This window comes from Ambystoma mexicanum, chromosome 14, assembly GCF_040938575.1.
Source record: "Ambystoma mexicanum isolate Mex_15411 chromosome 14, UKY_AmexF1_1, whole genome shotgun sequence".
Lineage (NCBI taxonomy): Eukaryota > Metazoa > Chordata > Amphibia > Caudata > Ambystomatidae > Ambystoma > Ambystoma mexicanum.
In genome coordinates, this window is record NC_090940.1 from 221,174,633 (window position 1) to 221,198,795 (window position 24,163).

A 24,163-nucleotide genomic window follows, 5' to 3' on the forward strand; every position below is an offset into this window, starting at 1 on the left:
ATGCCATTTGAAATTTTTGTTTTTTGCTCCTTTTAGCAGTCCCATGTGTATTATTTTGGTTTTGGAAGTGTTTATTTTGAGATTATTCTTTGTTAAATAGCTGTCTAATTTTGCCATCAAGCGTTGTAATCCTATTTGAGTCCGGTCTGCTAACACCAAGTCATCTGCATATATTAAGCAGTTAATTGGTTGATCATTTATTTTCAGAGGAAAGCACTTGACCTCATTCAAATTGGCTGGCAGATCGGAGATAAATAGTTTGAATAACAGGGAAGCCAACGGGCAACCCTGTTTTGCTCCCTTTGAGGTCGGTATTGGGTTTGTCAACTCTCACTCATGGTTTATCCGAATTTGTTTTTTTATGCAGTGCTCTTATAGGATTCAAAATGTCTGAGCGACATTTCCACAATGATAATTTCTGCCACAGCAGGTGCCGGTTTATTTTGTTGAATGCCTGCCGCATGTCCACAAAGGCAAGAAAAGGGTTTTTGCCTCCTCTTAAGGTCTCCAATTTTAAAAGGTTTAGTAGCAACAGGTTGACTTCTGTCCCTACACCTTTTGTAAACCCTGTTTGTCGACAGTCGCATATCCCCGCCTCTGTGGCCCATGAAGAACATTTTTTTTGTAGGAATGCGGCAAAGATTTTACCAATCGTGTCTAACAACGCAATTGGGCGGTAGTTTGCTGGGTCGTTCAGTGGCCCTTTTTTGTGGATTGGGACCACAACCGCAGTTAGCCAAGATGGAGGGACCACTTGCCTAAGTGACATTTTTTTAAATAAAGTTTCAATAAACCGAGCCCACCTTTCAGGCTCTTGTTTAAGCATCACGTTGCTGATATTATCGGGGCCAGCTGCTCTTGAGTTTTTTAACAGCTTAATTGCTTGTTCGATATCTGAACGGGCTTCAGCGATGTTTCATTGTTTGCTAATATACTCCTGGGTATCCAGTTGCTCAGCATGAGAATCCTGAAATAGTTTGAAGTAGTGGCTTTCCCAAGTATTGGGAGCTACTTTGTTACTTAGTATTTGGTTACATTTTGTATTACCAGAGTTGAGAATTGCCCATATTTCACGTGTGTTATGTTTTTGGAACAGATCTAGTATTAATTCGGTGCGTTCTTGATCTCGTAGAGTAGTAAAAGCTTTGACCCAGTTTCTATAACGTTGACGTCAAAGTCTAATTTGTTCACTAGGCATGGGGTTCTTCGCTTTACGGAGCCTTCTTATATCTTGCAGTAAAGCTTTTTATTCCTAAGGCTAGCTGTCTGCTGAATTTATGTTGATGTTGGTGGCCAGCAATTCCTTTTATGTTAGTTTGCACTATAAATTTCTTTAACAAAGGAACGTAATTGATGTCATGTTGTGCCATGTGTACTCCAAGTGTATCAGTCATTCAGATTTCCGATCTGAGCCCCACTTATACGAAGTCGATTGCCACTTGGGTTTGTAGTTACAACATCAGAGTATTTTCTAGGCGTCTGCAGACATGCTTCTCATGTCATTTTTAGCATATTGTGATCACTGCTGCTTACTGATGTAATGTTTAGCTCGGTCACTTTTTCAAGTATATTTTGTGACAACCAAATGTAGTCCAGCATTTTTTGGGCCTGATTATGGTGCCATGTTGGGTTTGCAGGAGTATCACCCTGTACATGCCTATTCAGCATGACAGTTTCGGCTGCGCATTGCAGAGTGCCACGATTTGGTTTCAACCAACAATTCTTCAAACAATTTTGGCCTTTGATTTTGCAAAGGCTTGTTTGGCGCAAACCATGTGTTTGAGTCGCCACAAATTATAATTTCCAGGTTTTGGTCAGACGTCAAACGTGAGTCGATCATAGCAGTCACTGAATCGACATATTTCAAAGCGCTGATCATGGCAGAGTTCCAATAGGTGTTTATCAGCAATCACTTGGGTTTTGCCATTTTGTCTTTGCTTGAGTGGGTGATTAAATCTCCTTGAACAAATACATTTGGACTAGATAATTCCTTTATCGTCCGATCAAGTGAGTTTTTAATCATCATGAGAAGACCAGAAATGGGACGGCCTTTCTGATTTTTTCTGGCAGGGTTTAGCAAGTTCGTATAGCCATCTCTAATCGGTGATTCTCGAAGCCATGTTTCTTGTAAACATAGCGCAAAGTTATCCTTTAAATTCACTGGAAAATTAATCAACAAATGTACAAAACCTCTTGTATTCCATGAGATCAAGTTCTGGCGGTTGACTCGTGGATCTTTGCATATCTATTGTCGGTTCCACTGGCTCTTGCTGGAAACTCCCTGCTTTGCCTTGAGATCTGGGCTTTTCACAGCGAGTCGTTTCCTCAACAATTCTCCTCTTTGTTCATTACGTGTTTGTGATGTAGCTATGTCTTTAGAGATAGACTCAGCTTCCAACACACAATGTGGTTCCAGGCTGAGCTTGAATTCGTAGAATAGCAACTCATCCTTTGCATCCAGGAGTGTTCTCCTGAAGTCTTGAGAATTTATGTGCAGCAACACTTGATCGGCAGTTCTTTCAGTTGCATATTCCACAATTTTTATGTTGTCAGAGATAACTGTCCGTAGCACTGGAATGCAATTTGAACAACTTCATTATATTTCCACGATTTAGATTAACATCATACAAAAAAGGTAGCAGGCGCCCCTCTCTCGAAAGAACAAGGCATGATAACCTGTTCAGTGGTTATTAACCACATTGAGAGTTCGCAGCCATTGCTTTTTGCTCACTGTACCTTCACAGATGGGAAATATCCATTTGCATATCAGTCTTTGTCCCGCCCACAAGGGCAGTCCAGCACCGAAATGCTATGGCAATTCCTCTCTGAACAAGAGTACCATCAGCAACCCCATACACGTGTTTCAGCCTTGTTGGGCATCATCAGTGAGGTGAAGCTGAGCCTCTCTAAGCACAGTGAGCAGGGAGTCCACGTCTGGTTGCCCCCAGGTAACCCAGGGTGACCAACCCCAAGTTCCTTTCAAAAATACAAAAAAGGTAGCAGGCGCCCCTCTCTCGAAAGAACAAGGCATGATAACCTGTTCAGTGGTTATTAACCACATTGAGAGTTCGCAGCCATTGCTTTTTGCTCACTGTACCTTCACAGATGGGAAATATCCATTTGCATATCAGTCTTTGTCCCGCCCACAAGGGCAGTCCAGCACCGAAATGCTATGGCAATTCCTCTCTGAACAAGAGTACCATCAGCAACCCCATACACGTGTTTCAGCCTTGTTGGGCATCATCAGTGAGGTGAAGCTGAGCCTCTCTAAGCACAGTGAGCAGGGAGTCCACGTCTGGTTGCCCCCAGGTAACCCAGGGTGACCAACCCCAAGTTCCTTTCAAAAATACAAAAAAGGTAGCAGGCGCCCCTCTCTCGAAAGAACAAGGCATGATAACCTGTTCAGTGGTTATTAACCACATTGAGAGTTCGCAGCCATTGCTTTTTGCTCACTGTACCTTCACAGATGGGAAATATCCATTTGCATATCAGTCTTTGTCCCGCCCACAAGGGCAGTCCAGCACCGAAATGCTATGGCAATTCCTCTCTGAACAAGAGTACCATCAGCAACCCCATACACGTGTTTCAGCCTTGTTGGGCATCATCAGTGAGGTGAAGCTGAGCCTCTCTAAGCACAGTGAGCAGGGAGTCCACGTCTGGTTGCCCCCAGACATCATGATCGTCTGAATGAATGTTTTGCAGTCTCAATTTGACTTTTATACCTTCACTTCCATGTTGCCTTCTTGGTGGTGATTTTGTGCATGCTTTAGATACCTTGTGCTTCTGCAACAACGTGAGTTTGGGATTCAGCTTGCAATGTTTGATGGATTTTAGGTCTTTAATTTGCGGTGAGTTCCTTGCTATGTTTTTGTGTCACGGCGAATGGAATTTTGAACATTTTTCTGGTTGGTTTTGCTTTCCTTCTGACTTGTCGAGGTTTCTTTTGCAGTGTTGAGACACTTGAGTCGTTTATCTGATCATCTGTGTATGTTGATAAATCACATAGATCAGATAACGTGGCAGATCGTACCGACTCCTGGTCCTCAGATTCTATTCTCCTGCGTTTATGTGGATTTTCAGATTTGTAAAAAGGCCAGATGGCGGTTTGTCAAGGATGGTTTTTCCTGCTTGTGTTCCAGCATTTCGTTTATTTGTCTTTGGACGTTCAAACAGTGGAGTTTTCGTCGGCATTGTCAAATTTCTTATGAAAGTCTTTGCATTCTGGCGAGTCGACTTCTTTGTTTCTTTACTCGACTCTGGTGTAGGCAAATCTTTTTTTAAGTTTGCAGCGGTTTCCTTTTTTTGTTAGAATTCAAGGTGCCAATTTTGGCTGGACCTGTAAAGATTACAAACAAGGAGAAAGGGTTGGTTTCCTCTCCTTTGCTTATCTCACAGAGATCTAGAGGTTTGTGTGTTGAAAGAGGCAAAACGCCGTCATTAAAAGTGCCTTTTTTCGTCTTAAGTGGCATATTTATTTCGTTTCTGTTATTGCTCTTTGCGTTTTGGATCCTTTCTTTATGACATGTTTCGCTGTTTCCAGTTTTGTTGATAGTTTTGTTTGTCAAGCTCTCTATGATCTCGCTTTGATAACGTTGTTAGAAGTTGCCATTGTAATTGTGACCACGGGATATTATCTGGCAGGCGAGTTGTTTTTTGTGTGGCAGGTCGCTGCAAAAGAGACCTTGCTTTTTAAAGGGAATGGCGAGGTCTTAACACCTGTGCTCATGCATATACATTGATGTTGTACTGTTTTGTTGATGTCGTTTTGTTGCTTCCATTTTATAGACTTAAATAGTGCAGCCATCAGCTCATTTTTTGTTGATTGATCTTTTTCTATTAGCTCTTCATGAAGCAACTGCCACCGCACCGATTGCTCTGCTTCCTTCTCAATCCTAGACTGCAGGGACCCGGATGAATTCTTCAATGGTTGTGAGTTTTGAAAAAGCATTTATCATCAATGTTGCTTGGTTAGCTAGAGTATCCTGCAAGGATTGGTAAAGTTTGATAAACGGTGTTAAAGCCGTAGATGAAGCGGCCAAGACATTATTGTAAATTTGTATTGCTGCTGCTGTTGATAAATTAGATCTAGCTGCAATTTCTCTATTAGAATCGCCATCCACTACATAATACACATACATACACAGTGGGTCTGAAGATAACCAGTTCCATTAAATCTGGGCATGTTGTACATAATTTAAGGTGGAGAAGGAAACTAATTGTTCATAAAAAGATAGGTTACGTTTTTGCCATCATGTATGCAGTTCTCTTTTTCCAGGCGCATCTAAGATAAGTAACTGACTTTCTTCCAGTTGGTTATTCCATTTTTTCATAGATCTACCACAATATAAACCTCCTTATGCCTTCCTGTATCAATAGCGGATCCACCAACGTGTCCTGAGATTTTTATACAGAGTACAAATAAAGAGAAAATGCAAAACAGTTTTGTCAATTGTTTTACAATAATGACAATAAGTATTGTGCCCCCATTGAGAAGAAACATTTCCAACCGGCAAAATATTCAGACAAAGTTTTAGTACGAACAAACAATTCCTAGTGTCCCACCCACCAAGATAGGGCTTAAGGGCACTAGATTCCTTCATACATATAAATATTCTGTAACCAAACTGCTCTTTCAAGCCGAGCAGCTTATCTTAGGATCAACCCAATAATCAAACGCCTTAATTAAAAGTGTTTTGGATTGGGGATCCATGTTTTGGGGGTGGGACCAGGAATCCGGAATACTCTGTTTGAATAGCATGTCTTTCACATGTTTTAGCCAAAGTAACGTAGCCGCACCTGAGAATTCTAACAAATTAGATAACATTGGCAAGTAGTCTTTAAGAAAATAGTTTGTCCAGATCTTCAGAGGAGATGTAAAGACAGAGAAGCAGGGGATGTAAATCACAGAGGGAGAAGAGATTCGTTATAGTGGGAGAAAGAGGCAGAAAGAGAAAAGGTATGTGGAAGAGTGGTGAGGAAACCGTGGTGCAATCAGTCTCGTGGCCAAAAGGAAAGGATCATTTAGAAATTCACTGAGTGAGTTTGACAGAGAAGACAAAAACCTTTAGGTTTCTCTATCAGAATTAACACAAAGAAAGTAGGGGTTACTTTGTATCAGGCTACGGCGGGATGCCATAGCGGCTAGGGACACCTGGGCTAGGGTGGAGGTAGCCCACATGGAGGTCAAGAGAGCCAAAGAGTCCCTCTTAGTCTCACTCATTCCGGTCTCTGTGACAAATTAATTTAAACATTCAATAAATAAAAATAAACCTGAAATCTTTGTCTGTGGATTATTGATGCAATATGTGAAAATTGTCGGAGTAGATGAGTACCACTTTCTGCTGGAGTACTTGGAGAAAGGATATTAGCGGCAAGACAGTAATGCTTGGTGCTGTCACACTAATGCAAAAAGTTGGATCCTCCAGCCACAGCCATTGAATGCATGAATAGAGTACAAATGGTCCTTAAAGTGACATTTGATCAGTGCCTTTACACAGTCAAGAGACTGATTATTCATGGTGCAGAAACTGCGGAATGAATACAACTCAAGAATAAAGGGTGATGAGCAAACAGAATCTCCAAGACAAGTTAACTTGGCAGATCTGTCAGATGGCTTCAATCATTCTGCCATTGGCTTGTGTGTCTGGTGAATTAGACCTGAAACAAACTCATCTGTTTTGAAATGTAGGTGTTGCAAAAATAACCTTTTGAAAGATAATCGAGCAACAACTGTATTTTTATCAGATATAGTATGCCAAAATCTGTTGTAACGAACAAGCCAGTGTTAGGCAAGAGAAATACGTTGGTTTACTCGATTTTATGTTTGCCAGTTCTGGCTTCTTCCTGTACCCTATCTATCCATCAGCTCCTTAAATTATTGCAGGAGTAACCAGCCCTCCTCGGGCCTTGTCAATCTGGGGCAGGCCACCAGTCTATCCTTTAAGATACTTCTGCAGGTAACCTCCAGGCCCCTTCACTTTGTAAGGGTGAATGGATACCCGTGTTCATTCCGGGTCAGGTGAAGTGTCCTGCATACTTTGTGTTGTGTTAAAGAATACGTTGAGTTAGAAAAACTATGCAATTCTAGAAACAGTGTAGGGTCATTTTTGGAATATGTAATTGCAAAATGACTTCTATTGCAATTGGAATACGATCAGTGTTCGTTCCGAAAAAGAAAGAAATTCAGTGACATGCTAAGTAGAGAGCACTACTTAGAATTCGGAACCGCAGAATCGTCCCAGAAGTGACAGTAATTCTATTTCATTACTTATCTTTTTCTGCACTTGGGCAACTATTTTGCGCATGGTGACCGTCATGTTTAATAGCAGGGAAGGTATGTCTTCAATCTAGAAAGTTACAAGCAACCAAACCACAGATCCTGGACAAGAGGGGCATAAAGTTGGTTACAAACTGGCAAACTATCACAAAGTCCCAGGACAAGATGGTGTGGAAAAAATAAACTAAACGTTTATAACATATGTACATACTAAAGACATTCACACACTACTTCAGATTATCTATGATGCTTAAGCAGAGTAAAATGTACACCTGTGCTCAGGGGCATTTCAAGATGCAAACACTCTACAAATGGATAGCATGAACAGGAAATGCAGCTGCAGTAGAAGATCTTTATAACAGAATAGAATGAGGTTTCTTGACTTACAATTTATTTCTGATGCAGTCCTTTCGGCTCTACTACTCTTGTTTGTAGAACGAATTGTATGACGAACAGCAACTGAGACAGGCTGAAAAGAGCAACAATAAATATATGGTGCATTTATACGCTGTCCCAATATTATTACAAAATGTGCACACTGTATAATACAAAATAAAGCTACTTTATGGATTAGTGAGCAATACACAATGATAAAGAACCCTTACAAAATTTGAATTACACCATAGGCCATGGGATCCGCACTATGACACCAAAATATATTTTCCCATAAAAACAAAAAATGAGAGAACATGCCTAAAAACAAACACATCTGCACTACAATGAACAGTTTATTAGCTATACTGTGTGTTGATAAAAGGGAGTGGGGTGCAAAATTCTTGATTATTAGCTATTCATCTACAATTAGTTTTCTCAATGTCATTTTATTATGCCAAAGAGAGCAAGGACTTCCTGGAGATGTATGTGCTTGCATTGACCAAATAAGCATGCATTCTGTCTCAGTTACATTTTAATTTCTGACAAGAATAGCACAATTAAGCTCAGAACCGAGGCAATTGTGGAAGGGTGTATAACATGTTGTTGTTGCTATCTTTTTCCATCGCCTAAACAGTGCGCTGCAGTGAGTCAACTTGAAAATGGAGGCGCATGAGTATAATATTTCGAGCACAAGATACTCACTGAAGTAACTCCTGTACATCTATTCTACAAGTACATTAAGTCATAACACAAAAGATGCCCACTTTCATTTTTGCACACAATATTTATCAACTTTGTCCAATGCAACAGTACGGTCAGATTATTATCACACTTCAAAAAAGCTCATTATCCCTATTTTCTTTGATCAAAAAGTGGACTCTTAATGTGGCACTACAAACTAACTATCATCAAATTTCTCTTTTTTATCTAACTAAATTACTTGTGAAAATTGTGCCCTCAAAGCCGTTCCGTTTTTCCAAATTCCTAACTTGCTATTTCACTGGCACGTGGGTATTCTTGTGCGTCATTTGGTTAAAACAGCACCCTTGCCAGTTTCATACTTTACTCAAGTCACCAAATGTTTTCTTCAATATTGATACTGTTGAACCTTTTGGTGCATTTGATACTGTTGGTCACCTGACTCTCACTTCCTTCCTCTTCTTCGGAATTTCTGTCACTTCTTTGTCATGGTTTTGTTCAAGTTATTGCTCATGGTCTTTCCCAATGTTTTGTTCTTGGTCCCTTTCTTTTGACTTTCTATTCCACCACTCTTATTAATTTTGCTGTTTGGTTTGCAAGCACATTTCATTGCTGAAGGTACCCATTTATTTCCTTAGTTTTATGATATGATATTGCATTTATAACGTGCCTGTGCACAAGTGTTTCAAGGCATTTCAGATTATTTTCATCAACATCTATCCAGCTGGGTCATCCATGTGATGTTGGACGGCTACCCATTTAAGTTTAATCCTAGAAACACAAATTCTCTTTGTTTCAGCCACAACCTTTGTTTGTAGTGTCTGTTATTTGTTTTGCTCCCGCACAAATATGTATTATTTTATCAGCACAAAACACTGGTTTTGGGCTTAATTCATCTAATTTCTGTGAGGGTCAATTGTGGCTCTCATGTGACTGTCTTGCCAGCTCCCTTCGTGAACTCCTAATCTATTTCATGCATTTCAATTACTGAATACGATGTTGTTGATTTCTTGAGATCTGTTTGAGTACCACTTAAACACTTTAAAAAACATTTGAACTATGTGACAATTCACAAGGTGTTGGCACTTCTACCCAAAGGGGAGCACTGTTCCATGAGTCTAGTGAGGTATGGTCGCTACCCCAATAGACCCCCTAGTGGTGGTTTAATGCGGGAGGACCGCATGGGGAAGGATTCCACCTCTGGAGAGAAGGATGATCAACTGGGGTACAGTCCATTGAATATTTTCACTCCCCAACATTCCCTAGCCCTCCCTCATGTTCAGAAACAGTACTTTGAAAGCAAGCCTATGTATTGCTGCAACATAAGAGATAAAGCCAAAGTACTAGGAAGAGGAAGAGTACAGAAGACATGAAGATCATTGACTGTGGCTCTGTGGAGGCATGAGCATTAAGTCATTAACAGAGACAAAGGACTTGTACAATCTGCATGGGAGGAACTGGACACAATGTATAAAAAGCAACTAAGGACTATCCAGTGTGTCAAACCCGGCTGCTGAGCCGAACAGTGCCGTCAGAAGAAGTAGGTGTGGCAGATCTCCAACGCAGGTGAATCAAATCCTCCTGACAGACCAGAGGGAGGAAGACGCAGAGAATGCTGGCGAGCAGCACTGGGAGTTCTCTGTTGGGTCTGCCGATGCAGACCCGAGTACACAACCGAGAGAGGGAAGCAAGCTGAGCCATAAGAGGAGATGCCACACTGCAGATCCTCACAAGGAGAGAAGTCTGGAAAGCTGACAGAGCCAATCCCGGTCCCAGGAAGCCCCAGTGATGTACCAAAGACCCAGACAAGGTAAGAGGAGGTACAGTAGACCCAGAGGGGGTGATGAAGCAGGCGGGAGAGACGCTCAAACAGCTTTCCCTTGGCTCAGTGGGAGTGGACCAACCATTGGACCTTGCCAGTCTCAGTCGTGCCTCCAGCATTTGCTGCAGGGCCTGAAGAGGCGCCTTTCCCTCCTCCTTCTCCTCCATCATGGTCGGCACAAGTAGGGCCTTCTAGAATCTTCGACGATCTTTGCTCTTGAACGGCGCAGAACTTCACTGACAACCGGTCCCCGCTGTCGGCAGATGATGCAAAGAGCACACAGGCTTCTTTGAAATAGAAATCAAACTCTTTCTGTCCAAAACACAAATAAAATAACAAATGGCTTGGAAAGCAAACTCAAGGACTCCCAACACTGAAGCATGCGATAACAATCAGAAGATAGCTGACAAAGGAGGGGCTTAGGAAAAGGATCATTGGATGGGGGCAGTATGACCCAGAGGATAATAATTGGTTTAGAGGAGAAATACTGTTTAAGTGCAAGTGAAACTTTTTTCTTTTACCGAGGATTCCCAGCCTGACGTCAGGGAATATTCATGCATGTGAATCCATGCCAGACCCCATGCTGGAGAAGAGAGCCATTTTCCTATATGTGAAACTATATAAAGACTGGGCGAAAGCCGCAAGCCAGGGGAAGGGAGTCATTCCCTGTGATACTTTTTGTTCTAAGAGAACATTCTTTATGGAGTATAATATCCGAGAAACAGAAGAAGGGAGCCATTCTCCTGAACTAGGAACTTTCTGTATCCTTTAGTTATAGTTTGAGTGGTTGAGTAGGTTGTGATACAGGACGGTGGATATTAATTTGACAGATATTCTGACAGACCCTTTTAGAATTAGTTTTGAGGCAGGGAAATCCTGAATTAGAAGATAGGGATAGTGAGGATCTTTTTCTTATTTACACAAATAAAAGTCTATAACCAAAACCATGCCAGCTTCCTTCTTTGATACCTTTACAACAATCATTTGAAGAATGCTGCTTTTCTTGAGTATGTTATATAACACAATAGCATGACATTATTTCTGGATTACTCTTTTGGTTACATTTTGTAATTTATCTTAAAATACCATGATCATACTGTACATAAAAGAATTTGGTTGACAATCAGCAAATTCATCTCATAGTTAATGATCCACTATAAGATGTTTTGGAGCTTATGAGAGGAATTTGTTGACTATCAACTACATTTTTGTAAGGTCTGCAAAATCCTCTCATTAAAATCAACACTCCAGGGTAATAATCTGGCCCCAACACCACAGGAACCAAAGGGAGACCCCCTCATTGTCAAGAGTCCACAGGCAGCCTTAACTAGATAGTGAGACTGCAAATTACATGCTTGCTTAAGATATCTGTGTGCATTCTCAAATTTGAATCCTCACAGAGCCAATATGGCAACTATCACACTCTGGCCAAAGCCATCACAATTTATAAATGGACATGCAATTTCAGAAATTTCTGGACTTTTCGAATAATGATTCTGCCTCTTAACTCGACCTTGGAAGAATTGCATTGTTTCTGTACTACCTCTTCACAGTGAGGTTAGCATTGTGCCTTTTGGGTAGTGCTAAGATTCAGTACTTCAGTTCATTCATCAATAGTTAATGGATCAGGTTAATGGATCAGGATATTCCTCTGAATTCCCTTTATGTAACCATGTATACACGTAATGGAGTGGATTGACGCCGACCTTTACCTTCTGCGACCTAAAATTAGTTTCACATAGGTTCACTTGGCATTGGGGATGTCGCATTTGGCAATAGAGGTAGAGGTACACACTCCAACCTCTATGGTGCAAACAAGTAATGAGGACTCTCTTTCGTACAAATGCGCCAAACTTTTGCAATAATATCTCCAAAGTCGAGATTTATTTGTGAGTGCCCTTCATGGTAACACGTGTTTCGGCGACATTACATAGTGCCTTTCTCAAACCAGGGTTGTTAAATATATGTACATATTTGATATTGTGATTCGTAAAGTGCACAAACCAAAATAAAACAGTAAATCATAAAAATTAACAATAATTTTCCATGATTTGCCAACACAGATAGTATGCATGTCACAAATTAATGGACAGAAAGTATAAGGGATGGACTTACACAAGCAAACACAAGAGATGCAAGGAACCGCAAATGAATAACCTGGTACTCAATTTATCTAACAAAACTCACCTGTGATGAATTGCCGTCCTCAACAAAGGACTTTCATTTGTTCCTACATGTAGATCCGAACTCATTGACTTACAAATTGATGTGTTTAAAAATATACGAAAATTGAAACTAAAAAAGATTTTTGCCACCCAAATTAAGAAGCATGTGTCAGGACCTACAAAAGCGCAGAAAAGCCTATTAACCATGCAAGACATTAAAAACATACACATGCTAAGGGCTATTGAGGAGCCGGAAACATGAAATCACACACACATTGCAAGAACTCCGTTTTTTTTTTTTTAATTTATTTTTATTTTCAATAAAACCAAACAAAATAACACACATTACAACTGTTTAGGACGTACATAATCAGCATCAAACCATCACATTATACAGTGTAATTCTCCGTCCTCCCCCCTCCCACCCCACAAACTAGAGACGGCACACTCATGTCATCTATGGGAGCATTATAAGGTATCGCAGTGCTTGTGCACTCATCCGAGTCCTCTAATTCGTTATTGTCCTGGTGAGGGTTTGCCATAGAGGTCACCAATTGCCGCCAGGCCAACAAGGGCCCTACTTCCTCCTCTCCCCCTCCCCTAGTAACCGCTTCAAACCAAACCACAGATTCTACCTCCGCCCATCTGAGGAGGTCTGTCCTCCATAGCTCCACCTTGGGTCTGTGGGCCGCCTTCCAGCCCATTGCGATCCTGCGCTTGGCCAGGATGTAAGCTAAGTCCTTCATTTTGCTTATGTGCTTTAAATCCTGTGGCCTGGGAAAAATCCCGAGCATGCATGGCCAAGCTGATCCCATGTCCAGCTCCACTCCCCCACCAGCCAGTTTAGTTTTAATCTCATCCCAAAATCTGTGCACCTCCGGGCAAGTCCAGAACATGTGTAGCAGCCCCGCTTCCACCTCCCCACACCTGGGACATTTCTGCGTAGCCGAGCCTCCAAACCTTGCAATTTACCCGGGAGTCAGATAAACCCTGTGAGTGACATACAATTGGAGTTGTTGGAGTCTCGCATTCCAAGATACCTTTTTATGGTACCTTTGGGCTCTCTCCCATTGCCCATCTGTCATGGGTCTTCCTACTTCCTCCTCCCAGTCCTGCCTCAATTGAAGCAGCTCCTTCCCTGCCTTTGCTCTTAGAAGCTCGTATATTCTAGATATTTCGTGCCCGCCCTCCGAAACATCATACATCGTTTCCAGGGAGGCATCAGGGTCATCCGCTAGCACTGTCTCCGGCCATCTCTCCCTAACCCGTTTCATGAGCCTAGCGTAGGTTATATATACTGGCCTCTATGCACCCCTGTCTCTTCTTGCAACCTCTGAAATTCCAATGCCTCCCCTTCTTGCCATATGTCCCCAAGGACTACCAGTTCCCAATATCTGCGGACCGCTTCGAACAGTTGAGAGTCGCTCCCGCATAGTGCCACCAGCGGGGCCTGCTGAGAGAACGGCTCTATGTCACCCATCATTCTCCACGTTCTGCGCCAAACCTCCCAGCCTAGCCTCAATAGCCGCCCTCTTCCCACCAGTTTGTTCTTTTGTAACCACACCACTTAATTCAAAAAGTATGGGGCCGAGTCTTCCCGCAGAAGCCTGGCTTCCGCCGAGTCTTCAGTCGACAGCCACCTGGCCACGTACAGCAGCTGCCCCGCCAGATAATAAAGCTCAAAATTTGGCAGGCCTATGCCCCCCCCCCTTGTCACATGGGTTCTGGAGTTTCCCAGGGCCATTCTGTTCCTGGAGTTACCCCATATGAAGCCCCTGCACACGCTATGAAGTCTCACAAATAGGCTCCTGGGAATCAAAAACGGGACATTCACAAAGAAATGCAGGAGTCTGGGCAGGACCACCATCTTAAGCAAGGCCGCTCTCCCCATCATAGTCAGGGGCAATCTAGACCAAAACACCATGCTGTTCTTAACTCCCTCTAATGCTTTCTCCGTATTGTGTTCGTGCTCCGCCTCGATCTTGTGGTAAATATTTACACCCAAATACTAAATGTCTCAGTCTGCCATGGTATCGGCAGGCTAGGCAGCCTCTGTAACGGGACATTCTTATATCTACCCAAGGGGAACAGGCTAGACTTCCTAGGGTTCACCGATATGCCCGAGAGGGTGGCATATCGGTTCATCACCTCTAGCACATACTGCAGGTTCTCCTCCGGATAGCGCAGATAAAGGAGCATGTCATCTGCATACAGCGATACCAGGTGTCTACCACTTACTGTACTAATCCCCACCTCCCCGTATTGTTGCCTCAGACTTATTGCCAACGGCTCTAATGCCAGAATGGATAGCATGGGTGACCAGGGGCATCCCTGTCTGGTCCCCCTGCTGAGTTGCCAAGTATCTGAGATAATGGATCCTGTTTTAACTCTCGCCATCGGGGTGCTGTATAACAACTGGACCCACCTGATATATCCAGGTCCCATTCCGCATCCCCTCAGGGCTGCTTTCAACCAAGGCCATCGCACCGAGTCAAAGGCTTTGACCGCGTCTAGCGACACGATAGCCAGTTCACCCGTATCTTCCTCAGTGTGGTCAATGATGTGGTGTAGCCTCCTATGGTTATCTGTAATGTTCCTGTCGGGGACATATCCCGTCTGGTCTGGGTGTATCAGCTTACCGATCACCCTCTTCGGCCTATTGGCCAGCACTGCCGTAAGTATTTTGCTGTCCTGATTCACCTTGGACAAGGGTCTGTAAGACCCACACTCCACGGCCGGCTTGCCTGGTTTCAGGAGTGGGATGATCATCGCCTCGCGAAGGGACAATGGCAGTTCCCCCTGCTCATAGGCCTCGTTGAACATGGCAAGCAGTGGCTGAAGCAGTTCCTGTTTGTATGTCTTGTAAAACTCACTAGGCAACCCATCCGTCCCGGGTGCCTTACACGTGGGCAAATGTTGGACCACCACCTCCAGCTCTTCCGAGGTGATAGGGGCGTCCAGTTCTGTACGATCTAGGTCGTCCAGGGTGGGCAGCTCTATGTCCTCTAACGTGTCCAGTATGTCTTGACTCCTATCCTCCCCTGCGTCCTCATATAAGTGTCTGTAAAACTTGAGGAACTCCTCGTTCACCCCCTCCTGGGTATTACAGATGCGACCTTCCTCATCCCTTATCTCACTGATCACTGTGCGGGGGGTCTCACTCTTATACAGCCAGGCCAGCAATCTGCCCGGCTTATCGCCCCCTGCGTGTAGCCTCGCCATGTATTTCTTGTAATTTAGTCTACATAGCCTATCCCAGAGTCCACTGCAGCTTAACTGTAGGTCTTTTATCTTATCGCTATTCTCCCGGGCGGTATCCTCATGTCGTGTGAGACCCTCCAGCTCCCTTTCCGTTTCCTGAAGTTGCCTTTCGATGCCCCCCTGGAGTCCCTTAGATTTCAAAATGGCTACTCCACGCACCACCACCTTGAACGCCTCCCATACTGTTCCAACCGAGCGCACACTGCCCGTGTTTATATCAAAATATTCCTTGATGGCCTCCCTCAAATCCTCCCGGAACCCCTTATCTTGTAATGCCTCAGTCCTAAGTCTCCATGTCGGGATCCGCGCTCTGGGGGGTTGGTGTCGCCACTCTACCACCAAATGCGAGTGGTCGGATAGTACCCGGGCCTTGCATTCCGCTCCCACCATTTCTCCCGCTATCTCATCCGCTACGAACACATAATCTAGCCTTGTGTGCAGGTCATGTGGCGCTGCATAGTGCGAGGATTGCCTATCCATTGGATGCAACCTTCTCCACATGTCTTCTAGGCCTAGATCTTTTAACAATGTCCCCAGTGCTTTGGCCGCCGGCGCCGGCTTCCGCGCTTTGTCGACTGACCTATCCATTTTGGGATTCAGGGTGCAACTAAAGTCCCCTCCCCACACCACCGCACCCCCAGCCAGTGGGCTAATTTTGCTGTAAAGGGACCTGAAATAAGCCGCTGTATCATGGTTGGGGGTGTACAGATTTATGATGTGCACTTCCCTGTTCTCCAGGAGTCCTGTCATCGCTACCATTCTGCCCTCTGGGTCTACCGTTGAGCTAAGCACCTGGAGCAGCACATGCGGCGCCACCCAAGTGATAACCCCTCTAGCGTATGCAGAAGACGTAGCCCCCGCAACATGTCCCCTCCATTTTCGCCTGACAACCTCCAACTTCTCCCTTGTGAGATGAGTCTCCTGCAGCAGGGCAACATCAATGTGCATCCTTTTTAAATACAGCATCCATTTATTACGTTTTAGATAGCTATTAAGGCCCCGTACATTCCAAGTCACAATTCTGAGATTACCCGATGCCATCTACTCGGTTTGTTCCCAACCCACCTCTCCCTTCAATGCTTCCCTTGATGGTTTGTTTTCCGACTCTCCCCCTTCCCCCCCCTCAACAGTTTCCCCCCTCCCTGTTCCCCAACTCCCATCCACTGCACACAACCCAGCCCCTCCCCCCACCCTGCCCTACCCCAACAAATGCCCAGCTCCATCCCTGGATCTCAGGCCCACCCGCGTCTGGTCCTGTCCCATCGCCGAGGACTAGGACCCCTCGGGGCGTCACCGATCTAACAGTGACCTAACTAAGTATATTACTATTGGGTACAAGGGATGCCTCCTAGGAGCTCCCAGTCGTCTATTTTAGGATTGGTGCATCCAGCGGGTCCAGCCAGTTGATACTACAACACACTCCCCACAAGCTTAATACAACTCTATATTCGAGTCCCAATGTCTTGGCCATGTCACCCTAGGTGCCACAGCCGTCTGCTACTTATCTCCTGCAGCTCCCATCTGGACATCCGTTTCTTGAGGTCGGCCCTGCATGTCCAGCCAATCCATTGCCTCGGTCGGCATCTCGAAAAAAAGGGATCTGTTCTTATAAAACACTTTCAACTTGGCTGGATAGAGCAACATGTAGCGATGGCCTGCGTCCTTCAGCCTCCTTTTCACCGATCCAAAGTTCATCCTACTACGCTGTACAAGCAGCGTACAGTCCAGGTAGGCCGTGATTTTTGCTGAACCCTTTTCAATCGTTCCTCCCCTCTGGAAAAATTCGAGGATCTTCTACCGATCCCGATAGTTCAGGATCTTTGCGATCAGCGGCCGCGGGGGGGGCTCCAGGGGGCGGTCTCCTTGTCAAGGCTCTGTGCGCCCTTTCAACCGCGAACCCCTGGGTCAGCACCCCGCCTGTTATCTCCTGTAAAAGCATGAATTCCACGTATTCTGTGGGGTTTGACCCTTCCATACCTTCCGGCAGGCCCACGATATGGATGTTATTGCGTCTGGCGTGTCCTTCTGTTTGCTCAGCTCTGTCCTCCAGATTGCCTACCCGTTGCACGAGGGCATGGAGCTCCTTTCCATGTGCGGCGCACGCCTCCGTGTTCGGGGCCATCTCCTTCTCCAAGGCCCCAGTGAGCTCCGCAATCGTGCGCACTTCCTGTCTCAGCAGGTTCACCTCTTCCTGGACCGCTCCGATCTTGAGGTCCAGGCCCTCCTGCAACTCTTTTATTGCCTGGCCCAACTTAGTCTCCCAGGCCACCTTTAAGTCTGTGATCGCTGCCAGCACCTCCTGGATCGTGCCTGGTGTCTCCGCCGTTGCCGTGGGGGTCTCCTTGCTCTTGCCCCCCTCCGCTTCTGGGGGCGACCTGGCGTAGGCCTCCATAGTGGACTGTCGGATCCTGGGTCCAACCACTTTAGATGACATCCTGCTATGTTAACTGGGCGAGGGCCTGCCGTGCCTCCCTCCACACAAAGGTCCGCATGGTCACGGACCACTCTCAGCAGGATAAGTATGTACTTGTCTCTTCTCTCGCGCCCAGAGTGGGCCGTGTCATCCTACGTGCTCGTACCCTCTCGATGTCGTGGCCCGGTTGCTGTTGTGTTCCTTCCGTGGCCAGTGCTCGAGTGCGCTCACCTATTCGCCGCACTCCCTTTGTTCCCCCTCTTCCGCGATCACAAGGCCATCCGGCCCACAATGCCCAGGCCCAGAGGGGCCGATTTAAGTGTCAGGGGATCAGCAATTGTCTCGCATCGGCCTCCACAACTGGTCTGCGCCGATGTTTAGTCTGTCTCTATGGGATTTCTCCCATCTCCCTGTGTATACAGAGTTAATCCGCTGCGCTGTGAAAACTGCAGCCACCACCGCCCGTTCGTTCGCGTTGGCCCCAGGATCCGCGGCCACCTTATTGGTGCGCTGCCACAATGAATCTTCCTGGGTTCCGCCGGCGTTCGATTCGATTACGCCGCGGGCCCAGCGTCAGTTACCAGTTTGCTCGACGAGTCTAGGCAATGTACAGTCCGTAGGTTGTACCAGCAGCGGGTACGTGTGCCTTCAGATGTGCGCCGCCTCAGTGAAGCAACAGCGCGTTCCGGGCAAGCGCCGCGGTCTGCTTCTAATTGCTGGTCTTGGAGTTCAATGCAGGGGCTTTACAAGACCTACATCTCGTGAGCCCTGTTGTCCTCTTTGTCTCAGCCGCCATTTTGTTCCACTCGCCGATTCAGCGAGTGTAGCCATCATCTTCACACGCATGGACATTATTTTTCGGTGCCGGCCGGTTCCCGTGCACGCACTTCTCCTCCAGGAACATTGCAGGATCAGCGGAGCTCCACGAGAGCACGTCCCTTTAAATGGCCGTCCAAGCCACGTCCCAAGAACTCAAAGTTGTATCAGGATCCATGACGAATGTTGAACTCAAGACAAAATCCAAATTCACACCTCAATTTTCTCCAGAGAATGTTATTGATCTATTTTACAAGGCAGTACTTAATGATATTCAACGGTTAGCTGACAAAAATAATAGCCACATGCGAACCAGGCAGAATTTGAATCCATCTGAACAAAGAGCCTTAGAAAACCTTAAGAAGGACACTAATATAGTAATCAAAGAGGGTGACAAAGGGGGCAACATTATTATTATGAATCAACAAGATTATTTAACTATGGCAGATCAACACTTATCGACCCCTGAGTGTTACGAAAAGCTACCATCCAACCCACAAGCAAATATGGTATCGGAATTACAGCAAATGATCAATCATTGGCACCGACAGGGCAATTTAACAGATGAAGAGAAAAAATACCTGTTCATTCAACATCCACGTATGCCAACAATCTACTTTTTGCCAAAGGTGCACAAAACCTATCACCAAATAACTGAAGGTAGGCCAATAGTCAGTGGCAATGGAGGAGCAACCGAAAACATATCTGAATACATTGACAACCTTCTCAGCCCACAAGTGCTTAAACTCATGTCATATTTGAAAGACACCACTCATGCAATACAGATCCTGAGTAATATTCAGTGGCAACCAGAACTTATCCTTGCATCACTTGATGTCCGAGCTCTTTATACCTCTATCCAACACCATTTAGCCATTCAAACTATTAATGTGTATAAAGATACCAGCGCATCACACTTTCAGCAAATACACATGCTAAAGGAAATGTTGAAAGCAACTCTGGAACTAAACGTGTTTATGTTTAATGGAGACTACTACCACCAACAACAGGGAGTTGCAATGGGTACTAAATATGCACCGGCATTAGCTAATTTATTCATGGGGATGCTAGAGGATGACTTAGTCTACAATGACAGCCTATACAGTGAGCATGTAATTGCATGGGCACGCTACATTAATGATATTCTCCTGATCTGGAGAGGAGAGAACCAGCTATTAGAACAATTCATAGAACGTATCAACACCAACAAATATGGAATATAGTTCACATCAGAAATAGATGCTGTATCAATCCATTTTTTAGATCTTACTATCTACATCAAGCACAACCAAACATACACCAAAACCTTCCGTAAACCGACTGAAGTAAATTCATCATTACGTGCAACCAGTTGTCACTTACAAAGGGTCAAGGACAACATTCCGGTAGGAGAGTTCATACGTGCAAGACGTAATTGCAAAAAATATTTGCAGTTCCAAAAAGAATGTGAGCTGTTATCCACAAGATTCAAGCAAAGAGGTTACAATATCAAGCACATCAAAAAAGCAGAAGATAAAGCTTTCGCGTTAAAACAGTCGGATATATTGTGCAAAAAACAGACCATAAAAAGTCAATTTGAAAATGTGAGATTTATTACAACATATTCGAATGACCACTCCAAGATCAGGCAAATACTAAATCGTAATTGGCATTTATTATAATTGGATCCTGACCTGGCGTCTCTTACACAGAAGAAACCTCAAATCGTTTTTTCCAGAGCAAAAACATTCAGGAATATTGTCAGCCCTTCTCTGCTCCCAAGCATCAGTTACAGCCAGCCCACGAACTGGCTGTCCCCAGACTGTTTTGGGTTTAGGAAATGTGCGACATGTTCCATGTGCCCATATGAACACGCACCGGCAAGCAAATTTCAGGATGATCATGGAAGCTTTTGGAACATTAAACAGAATATCAATTGTCGAACTAAACATGTAGTATCTGCCATTATATGTATTTGTCATAAAGTATATATCGGAAGTACGATTCGCCAACTTCGAATAAGAATTCGTGAACATTTGGCAGGCATTGGAAGTCAAAATCAGAACTTACCACTAGCCGTACATTGGCAACGAGAACACCAAATGGTTGATAAAAAAGCAATCAGGTTCATTGGTTTAAAACATGAAGGACTTGGCAGTAGAGGAGGAAACCTTGAGCTAGCATTGAGACAATCAGAAGCCAGGCTCATTTGTCATTTTCAGACTTTGAAATTTCGTTTGAATACGGACAGTGAAATGTATTGCTTTCTATAATTTTAATTAATAATGGGATTCAATGTAAATTCTGCATACCAGATTGTGAAAAGGGGCCAATTGTTAATGGACGTAATTGCACACTATAACCATACAAGATCATCTAATGTGTTCAAAACATGACATACCCATCGCTTGGGTCAATATATTTAATCAACTACTAATGTGCTAAAAAGCAACCTTCAAAAGATACAAGGTGATACATGAGACCGGTTCATTTAGTACCTATTTAAATGTATCCCATGTAAAATACCATGCTAACTAGTATCTCGCCCATTTACAATTTATTGCATTGATACTTATGCATGTTCAGACAATTAGGCAATAATTATGGATATTCTTAAAACATTGCAAGGCTAAGAGTGTTAGAAATATAAGGGTGTCACTTAACGCAAAATTTAAAAATAGTAATAATATAAGAATTACGCTTATTTAGCTTTCCTTAAGTACTAACATTGAACTGTATGTGCATACTTATAAATTAAAACGTAAAGTAACACTGCAGTATTTAAAACACGTACCACCATTCTAGTACAAACTAGATAGCCCAAAAGATGGCCGACGGGGTCATGGCAATCGAGGATGGACTACCGTCTTGCCATGACTCCCGCCATCAACACGAATGCCTAGTTTGTATAAAAAGACAGATGCAGCAAGGATGCAGGTTGATCGTTTTACCTTGGATGTCTCAGACGATACGGTAAGCGTGCTAATCTTAATTAAAAGTCATACGCTGGATTTAAAGTATGTGCGTCTATTTCGCGGCATAAGGCAGCAATACACGGCGTGTTTACAACGCATGCACATGCCATAAAAAGTGCTAACAAGCGTTTTCAGTATATAAGACGAAATAGCCTTGTAAATCATGTGATAATAACGTTCTAAAAACAAGCAACAGTATGTTTACAGCATCGGGTTTCTCTTTTTGAAATAGTAGAATTATTCTATCAGCATATTCAATGAGGAATGTCAATGCAGTTACAAGTATTACAAAAAGTTTGTATACAATAGACAAATTCAGCCTATAGCGAAAGATATAATAATGTAACTAGGTGAATAACGAAACTTGTGTTCCTTTCAGGGATTTAACCCATTTAATATCCAGAACAGACAAAGTTAAAATTGAGTTGTAACATTGGGATATCCCATGTCAAAATGGTGTTGGATGGTTTCTCGAGCCCATATCAATATGTAGCACTTAGTAGTAGTTTTAAGCGCAATGTGAGACACAATAATATTTTTGGAGGAATTTAGACATTGTCCTGTATATTTTCTATGAAAAAATTGGAAAGTAAGAACACACGAATACAAGATTAGGTGTTCATGACATCATCAAACTTAGTTCATGGTAAAACCTACAACTAAAATCAGTAAAAGTGTAGAATGTTATATAAAAATAATGTACAACGAAAAAGATGATTATTGACTATGTTGTTTCTATTTTTGTTTTTTCTTCCTGTTCTATGTGCATAATCTTTACCTTACACATCCTCCCCTTTGCCCATCCCTTATACTTTCTGTCCATTAATTAATTTGTGACATGCATACTATCTGTGTTGGCAAATGATGGAAAATTATTGTTAATTATCATTATTTACTGTTTTATTTTGGTTTGTGCACTTTACGAATCACAATATTAAATATGTACATATATTTAACAGCCCTGGTTTGAGAAAGGCACTATGTAATGTCGCTGAAACATGTGTTACCATGAAGGACACTCACAAATAAATCTCGACTTTGGAGATATTATTGCAAAAGTTTGGCGCATTTGTACAAAAGAGAGTCCTCATTACCCCTTTATGTAACCAACATACTTTTCATACAAAATATCAGTTTCACTCACCTCAATGTCATCTTCATCTGGTTCGACATAATGCTGATGGCTATCCGGGTTATTGACTTTGTCCAACAATTCGATAGCCAGTGCTTTTGAGATGCCAGGCTGCCCTATAAAGCTATGCTGAAGAAAACACAATATTGTTTGTTATTCACCCAGTGAAACTCCAAACAAAAGAAATTTGAAAAAATTGTGAAATTAAGTAAGCGTAGTACAAATTAAATGTAATTAAGAATGATAAAAGCACCTTTAACCTGTCACATAAAGTAGGTTTTGGAATTCTCAACTTTCAATAAAATTTTTCAAACCATGAAAATGTGCAGTGAATGGAACTACAGTCATCTGCCAAATAATCCTACTTGAGTGCTCATTATATGCCAACTCTACATGCAACTGCATGGGTAACAGCTGCACACCCATTACCAACTCTTACAGGATCCACTAGATGGGAATTAGATTAGCAATGATTGGGGAATGGGTGGTGGGCATTGATAATTAATGTCTTTCTGTTTACAGATTCTCAAAACTGGAATATCTCTACGTACTCTATTGTCATCCACACACTTTGAGCAACAGCCCATGTGCGAAGGGCTGAGGAGAAATACATATAATTGTCACATGCATGATTTATTTAACATTTGGTATTTTATGTTAACACCAATAGGTTAAAACACTTGTACAAACACAAATAAAATCAGTGCAAACAATATGGACTAGCGATAGAACAGTGTAAGCATAATGGTTGAGATAGTCGTATCAACAGACCTTCGATGATAGAGGAAAGAGAAAAACAAAACAAAAAAAACAAAGGTGATAAATAAATCCCTGTATAACATGTTGAATTAGTGTCACGTATAATATCCACACAACAGATTACTATTGTAGAATCAGCAATGCAACCAAATCATATTCCTGAGACATTGCAAGAAGCGTTTAAATTACCCATATTTCAAGAAGCATTTAAATAACAGGTCACTTAACCATAGACATTCAGGAACAGACCACAAACATCATTGAATTTATCAGATGCTCATCAGCATTTAAAAATTGCCCTCTCATACATGGACATGGTCAACAGTTCCTCCACCCAGTCAATAAATGGGGAAGCAGTTGGGGGATTTCCACGCACGTAGGATCATTTTTTAGCAAGCATGCACGATTGGTACTGCACTGTAGCAATGGAAATGTTTTACATGTAACATTGGTTCTCCAACATGTATATCCTCCCAATATTATACATTTAG

At 43.2% G+C, this 24,163-nt stretch overlaps 1 protein-coding gene across 1 annotated transcript in view; it reads right to left on the minus strand.

Moving 5' to 3' along the window:
• Positions 1 to 24,163, minus strand: part of MAP4K5 (mitogen-activated protein kinase kinase kinase kinase 5) — a 1,870,683-nt gene that overhangs the window by 1,189,520 nt on the left and 657,000 nt on the right. The window contains exons 12-13 of the mRNA XM_069638985.1: positions 22,926 to 23,042; positions 7,664 to 7,745 (exon numbers count right to left, since the gene is read on the minus strand). Coding sequence (XP_069495086.1) covers positions 7,664 to 7,745; positions 22,926 to 23,042 — 199 coding nt within the window. The remainder of the gene's footprint in view (positions 1 to 7,663; positions 7,746 to 22,925; positions 23,043 to 24,163) is intronic.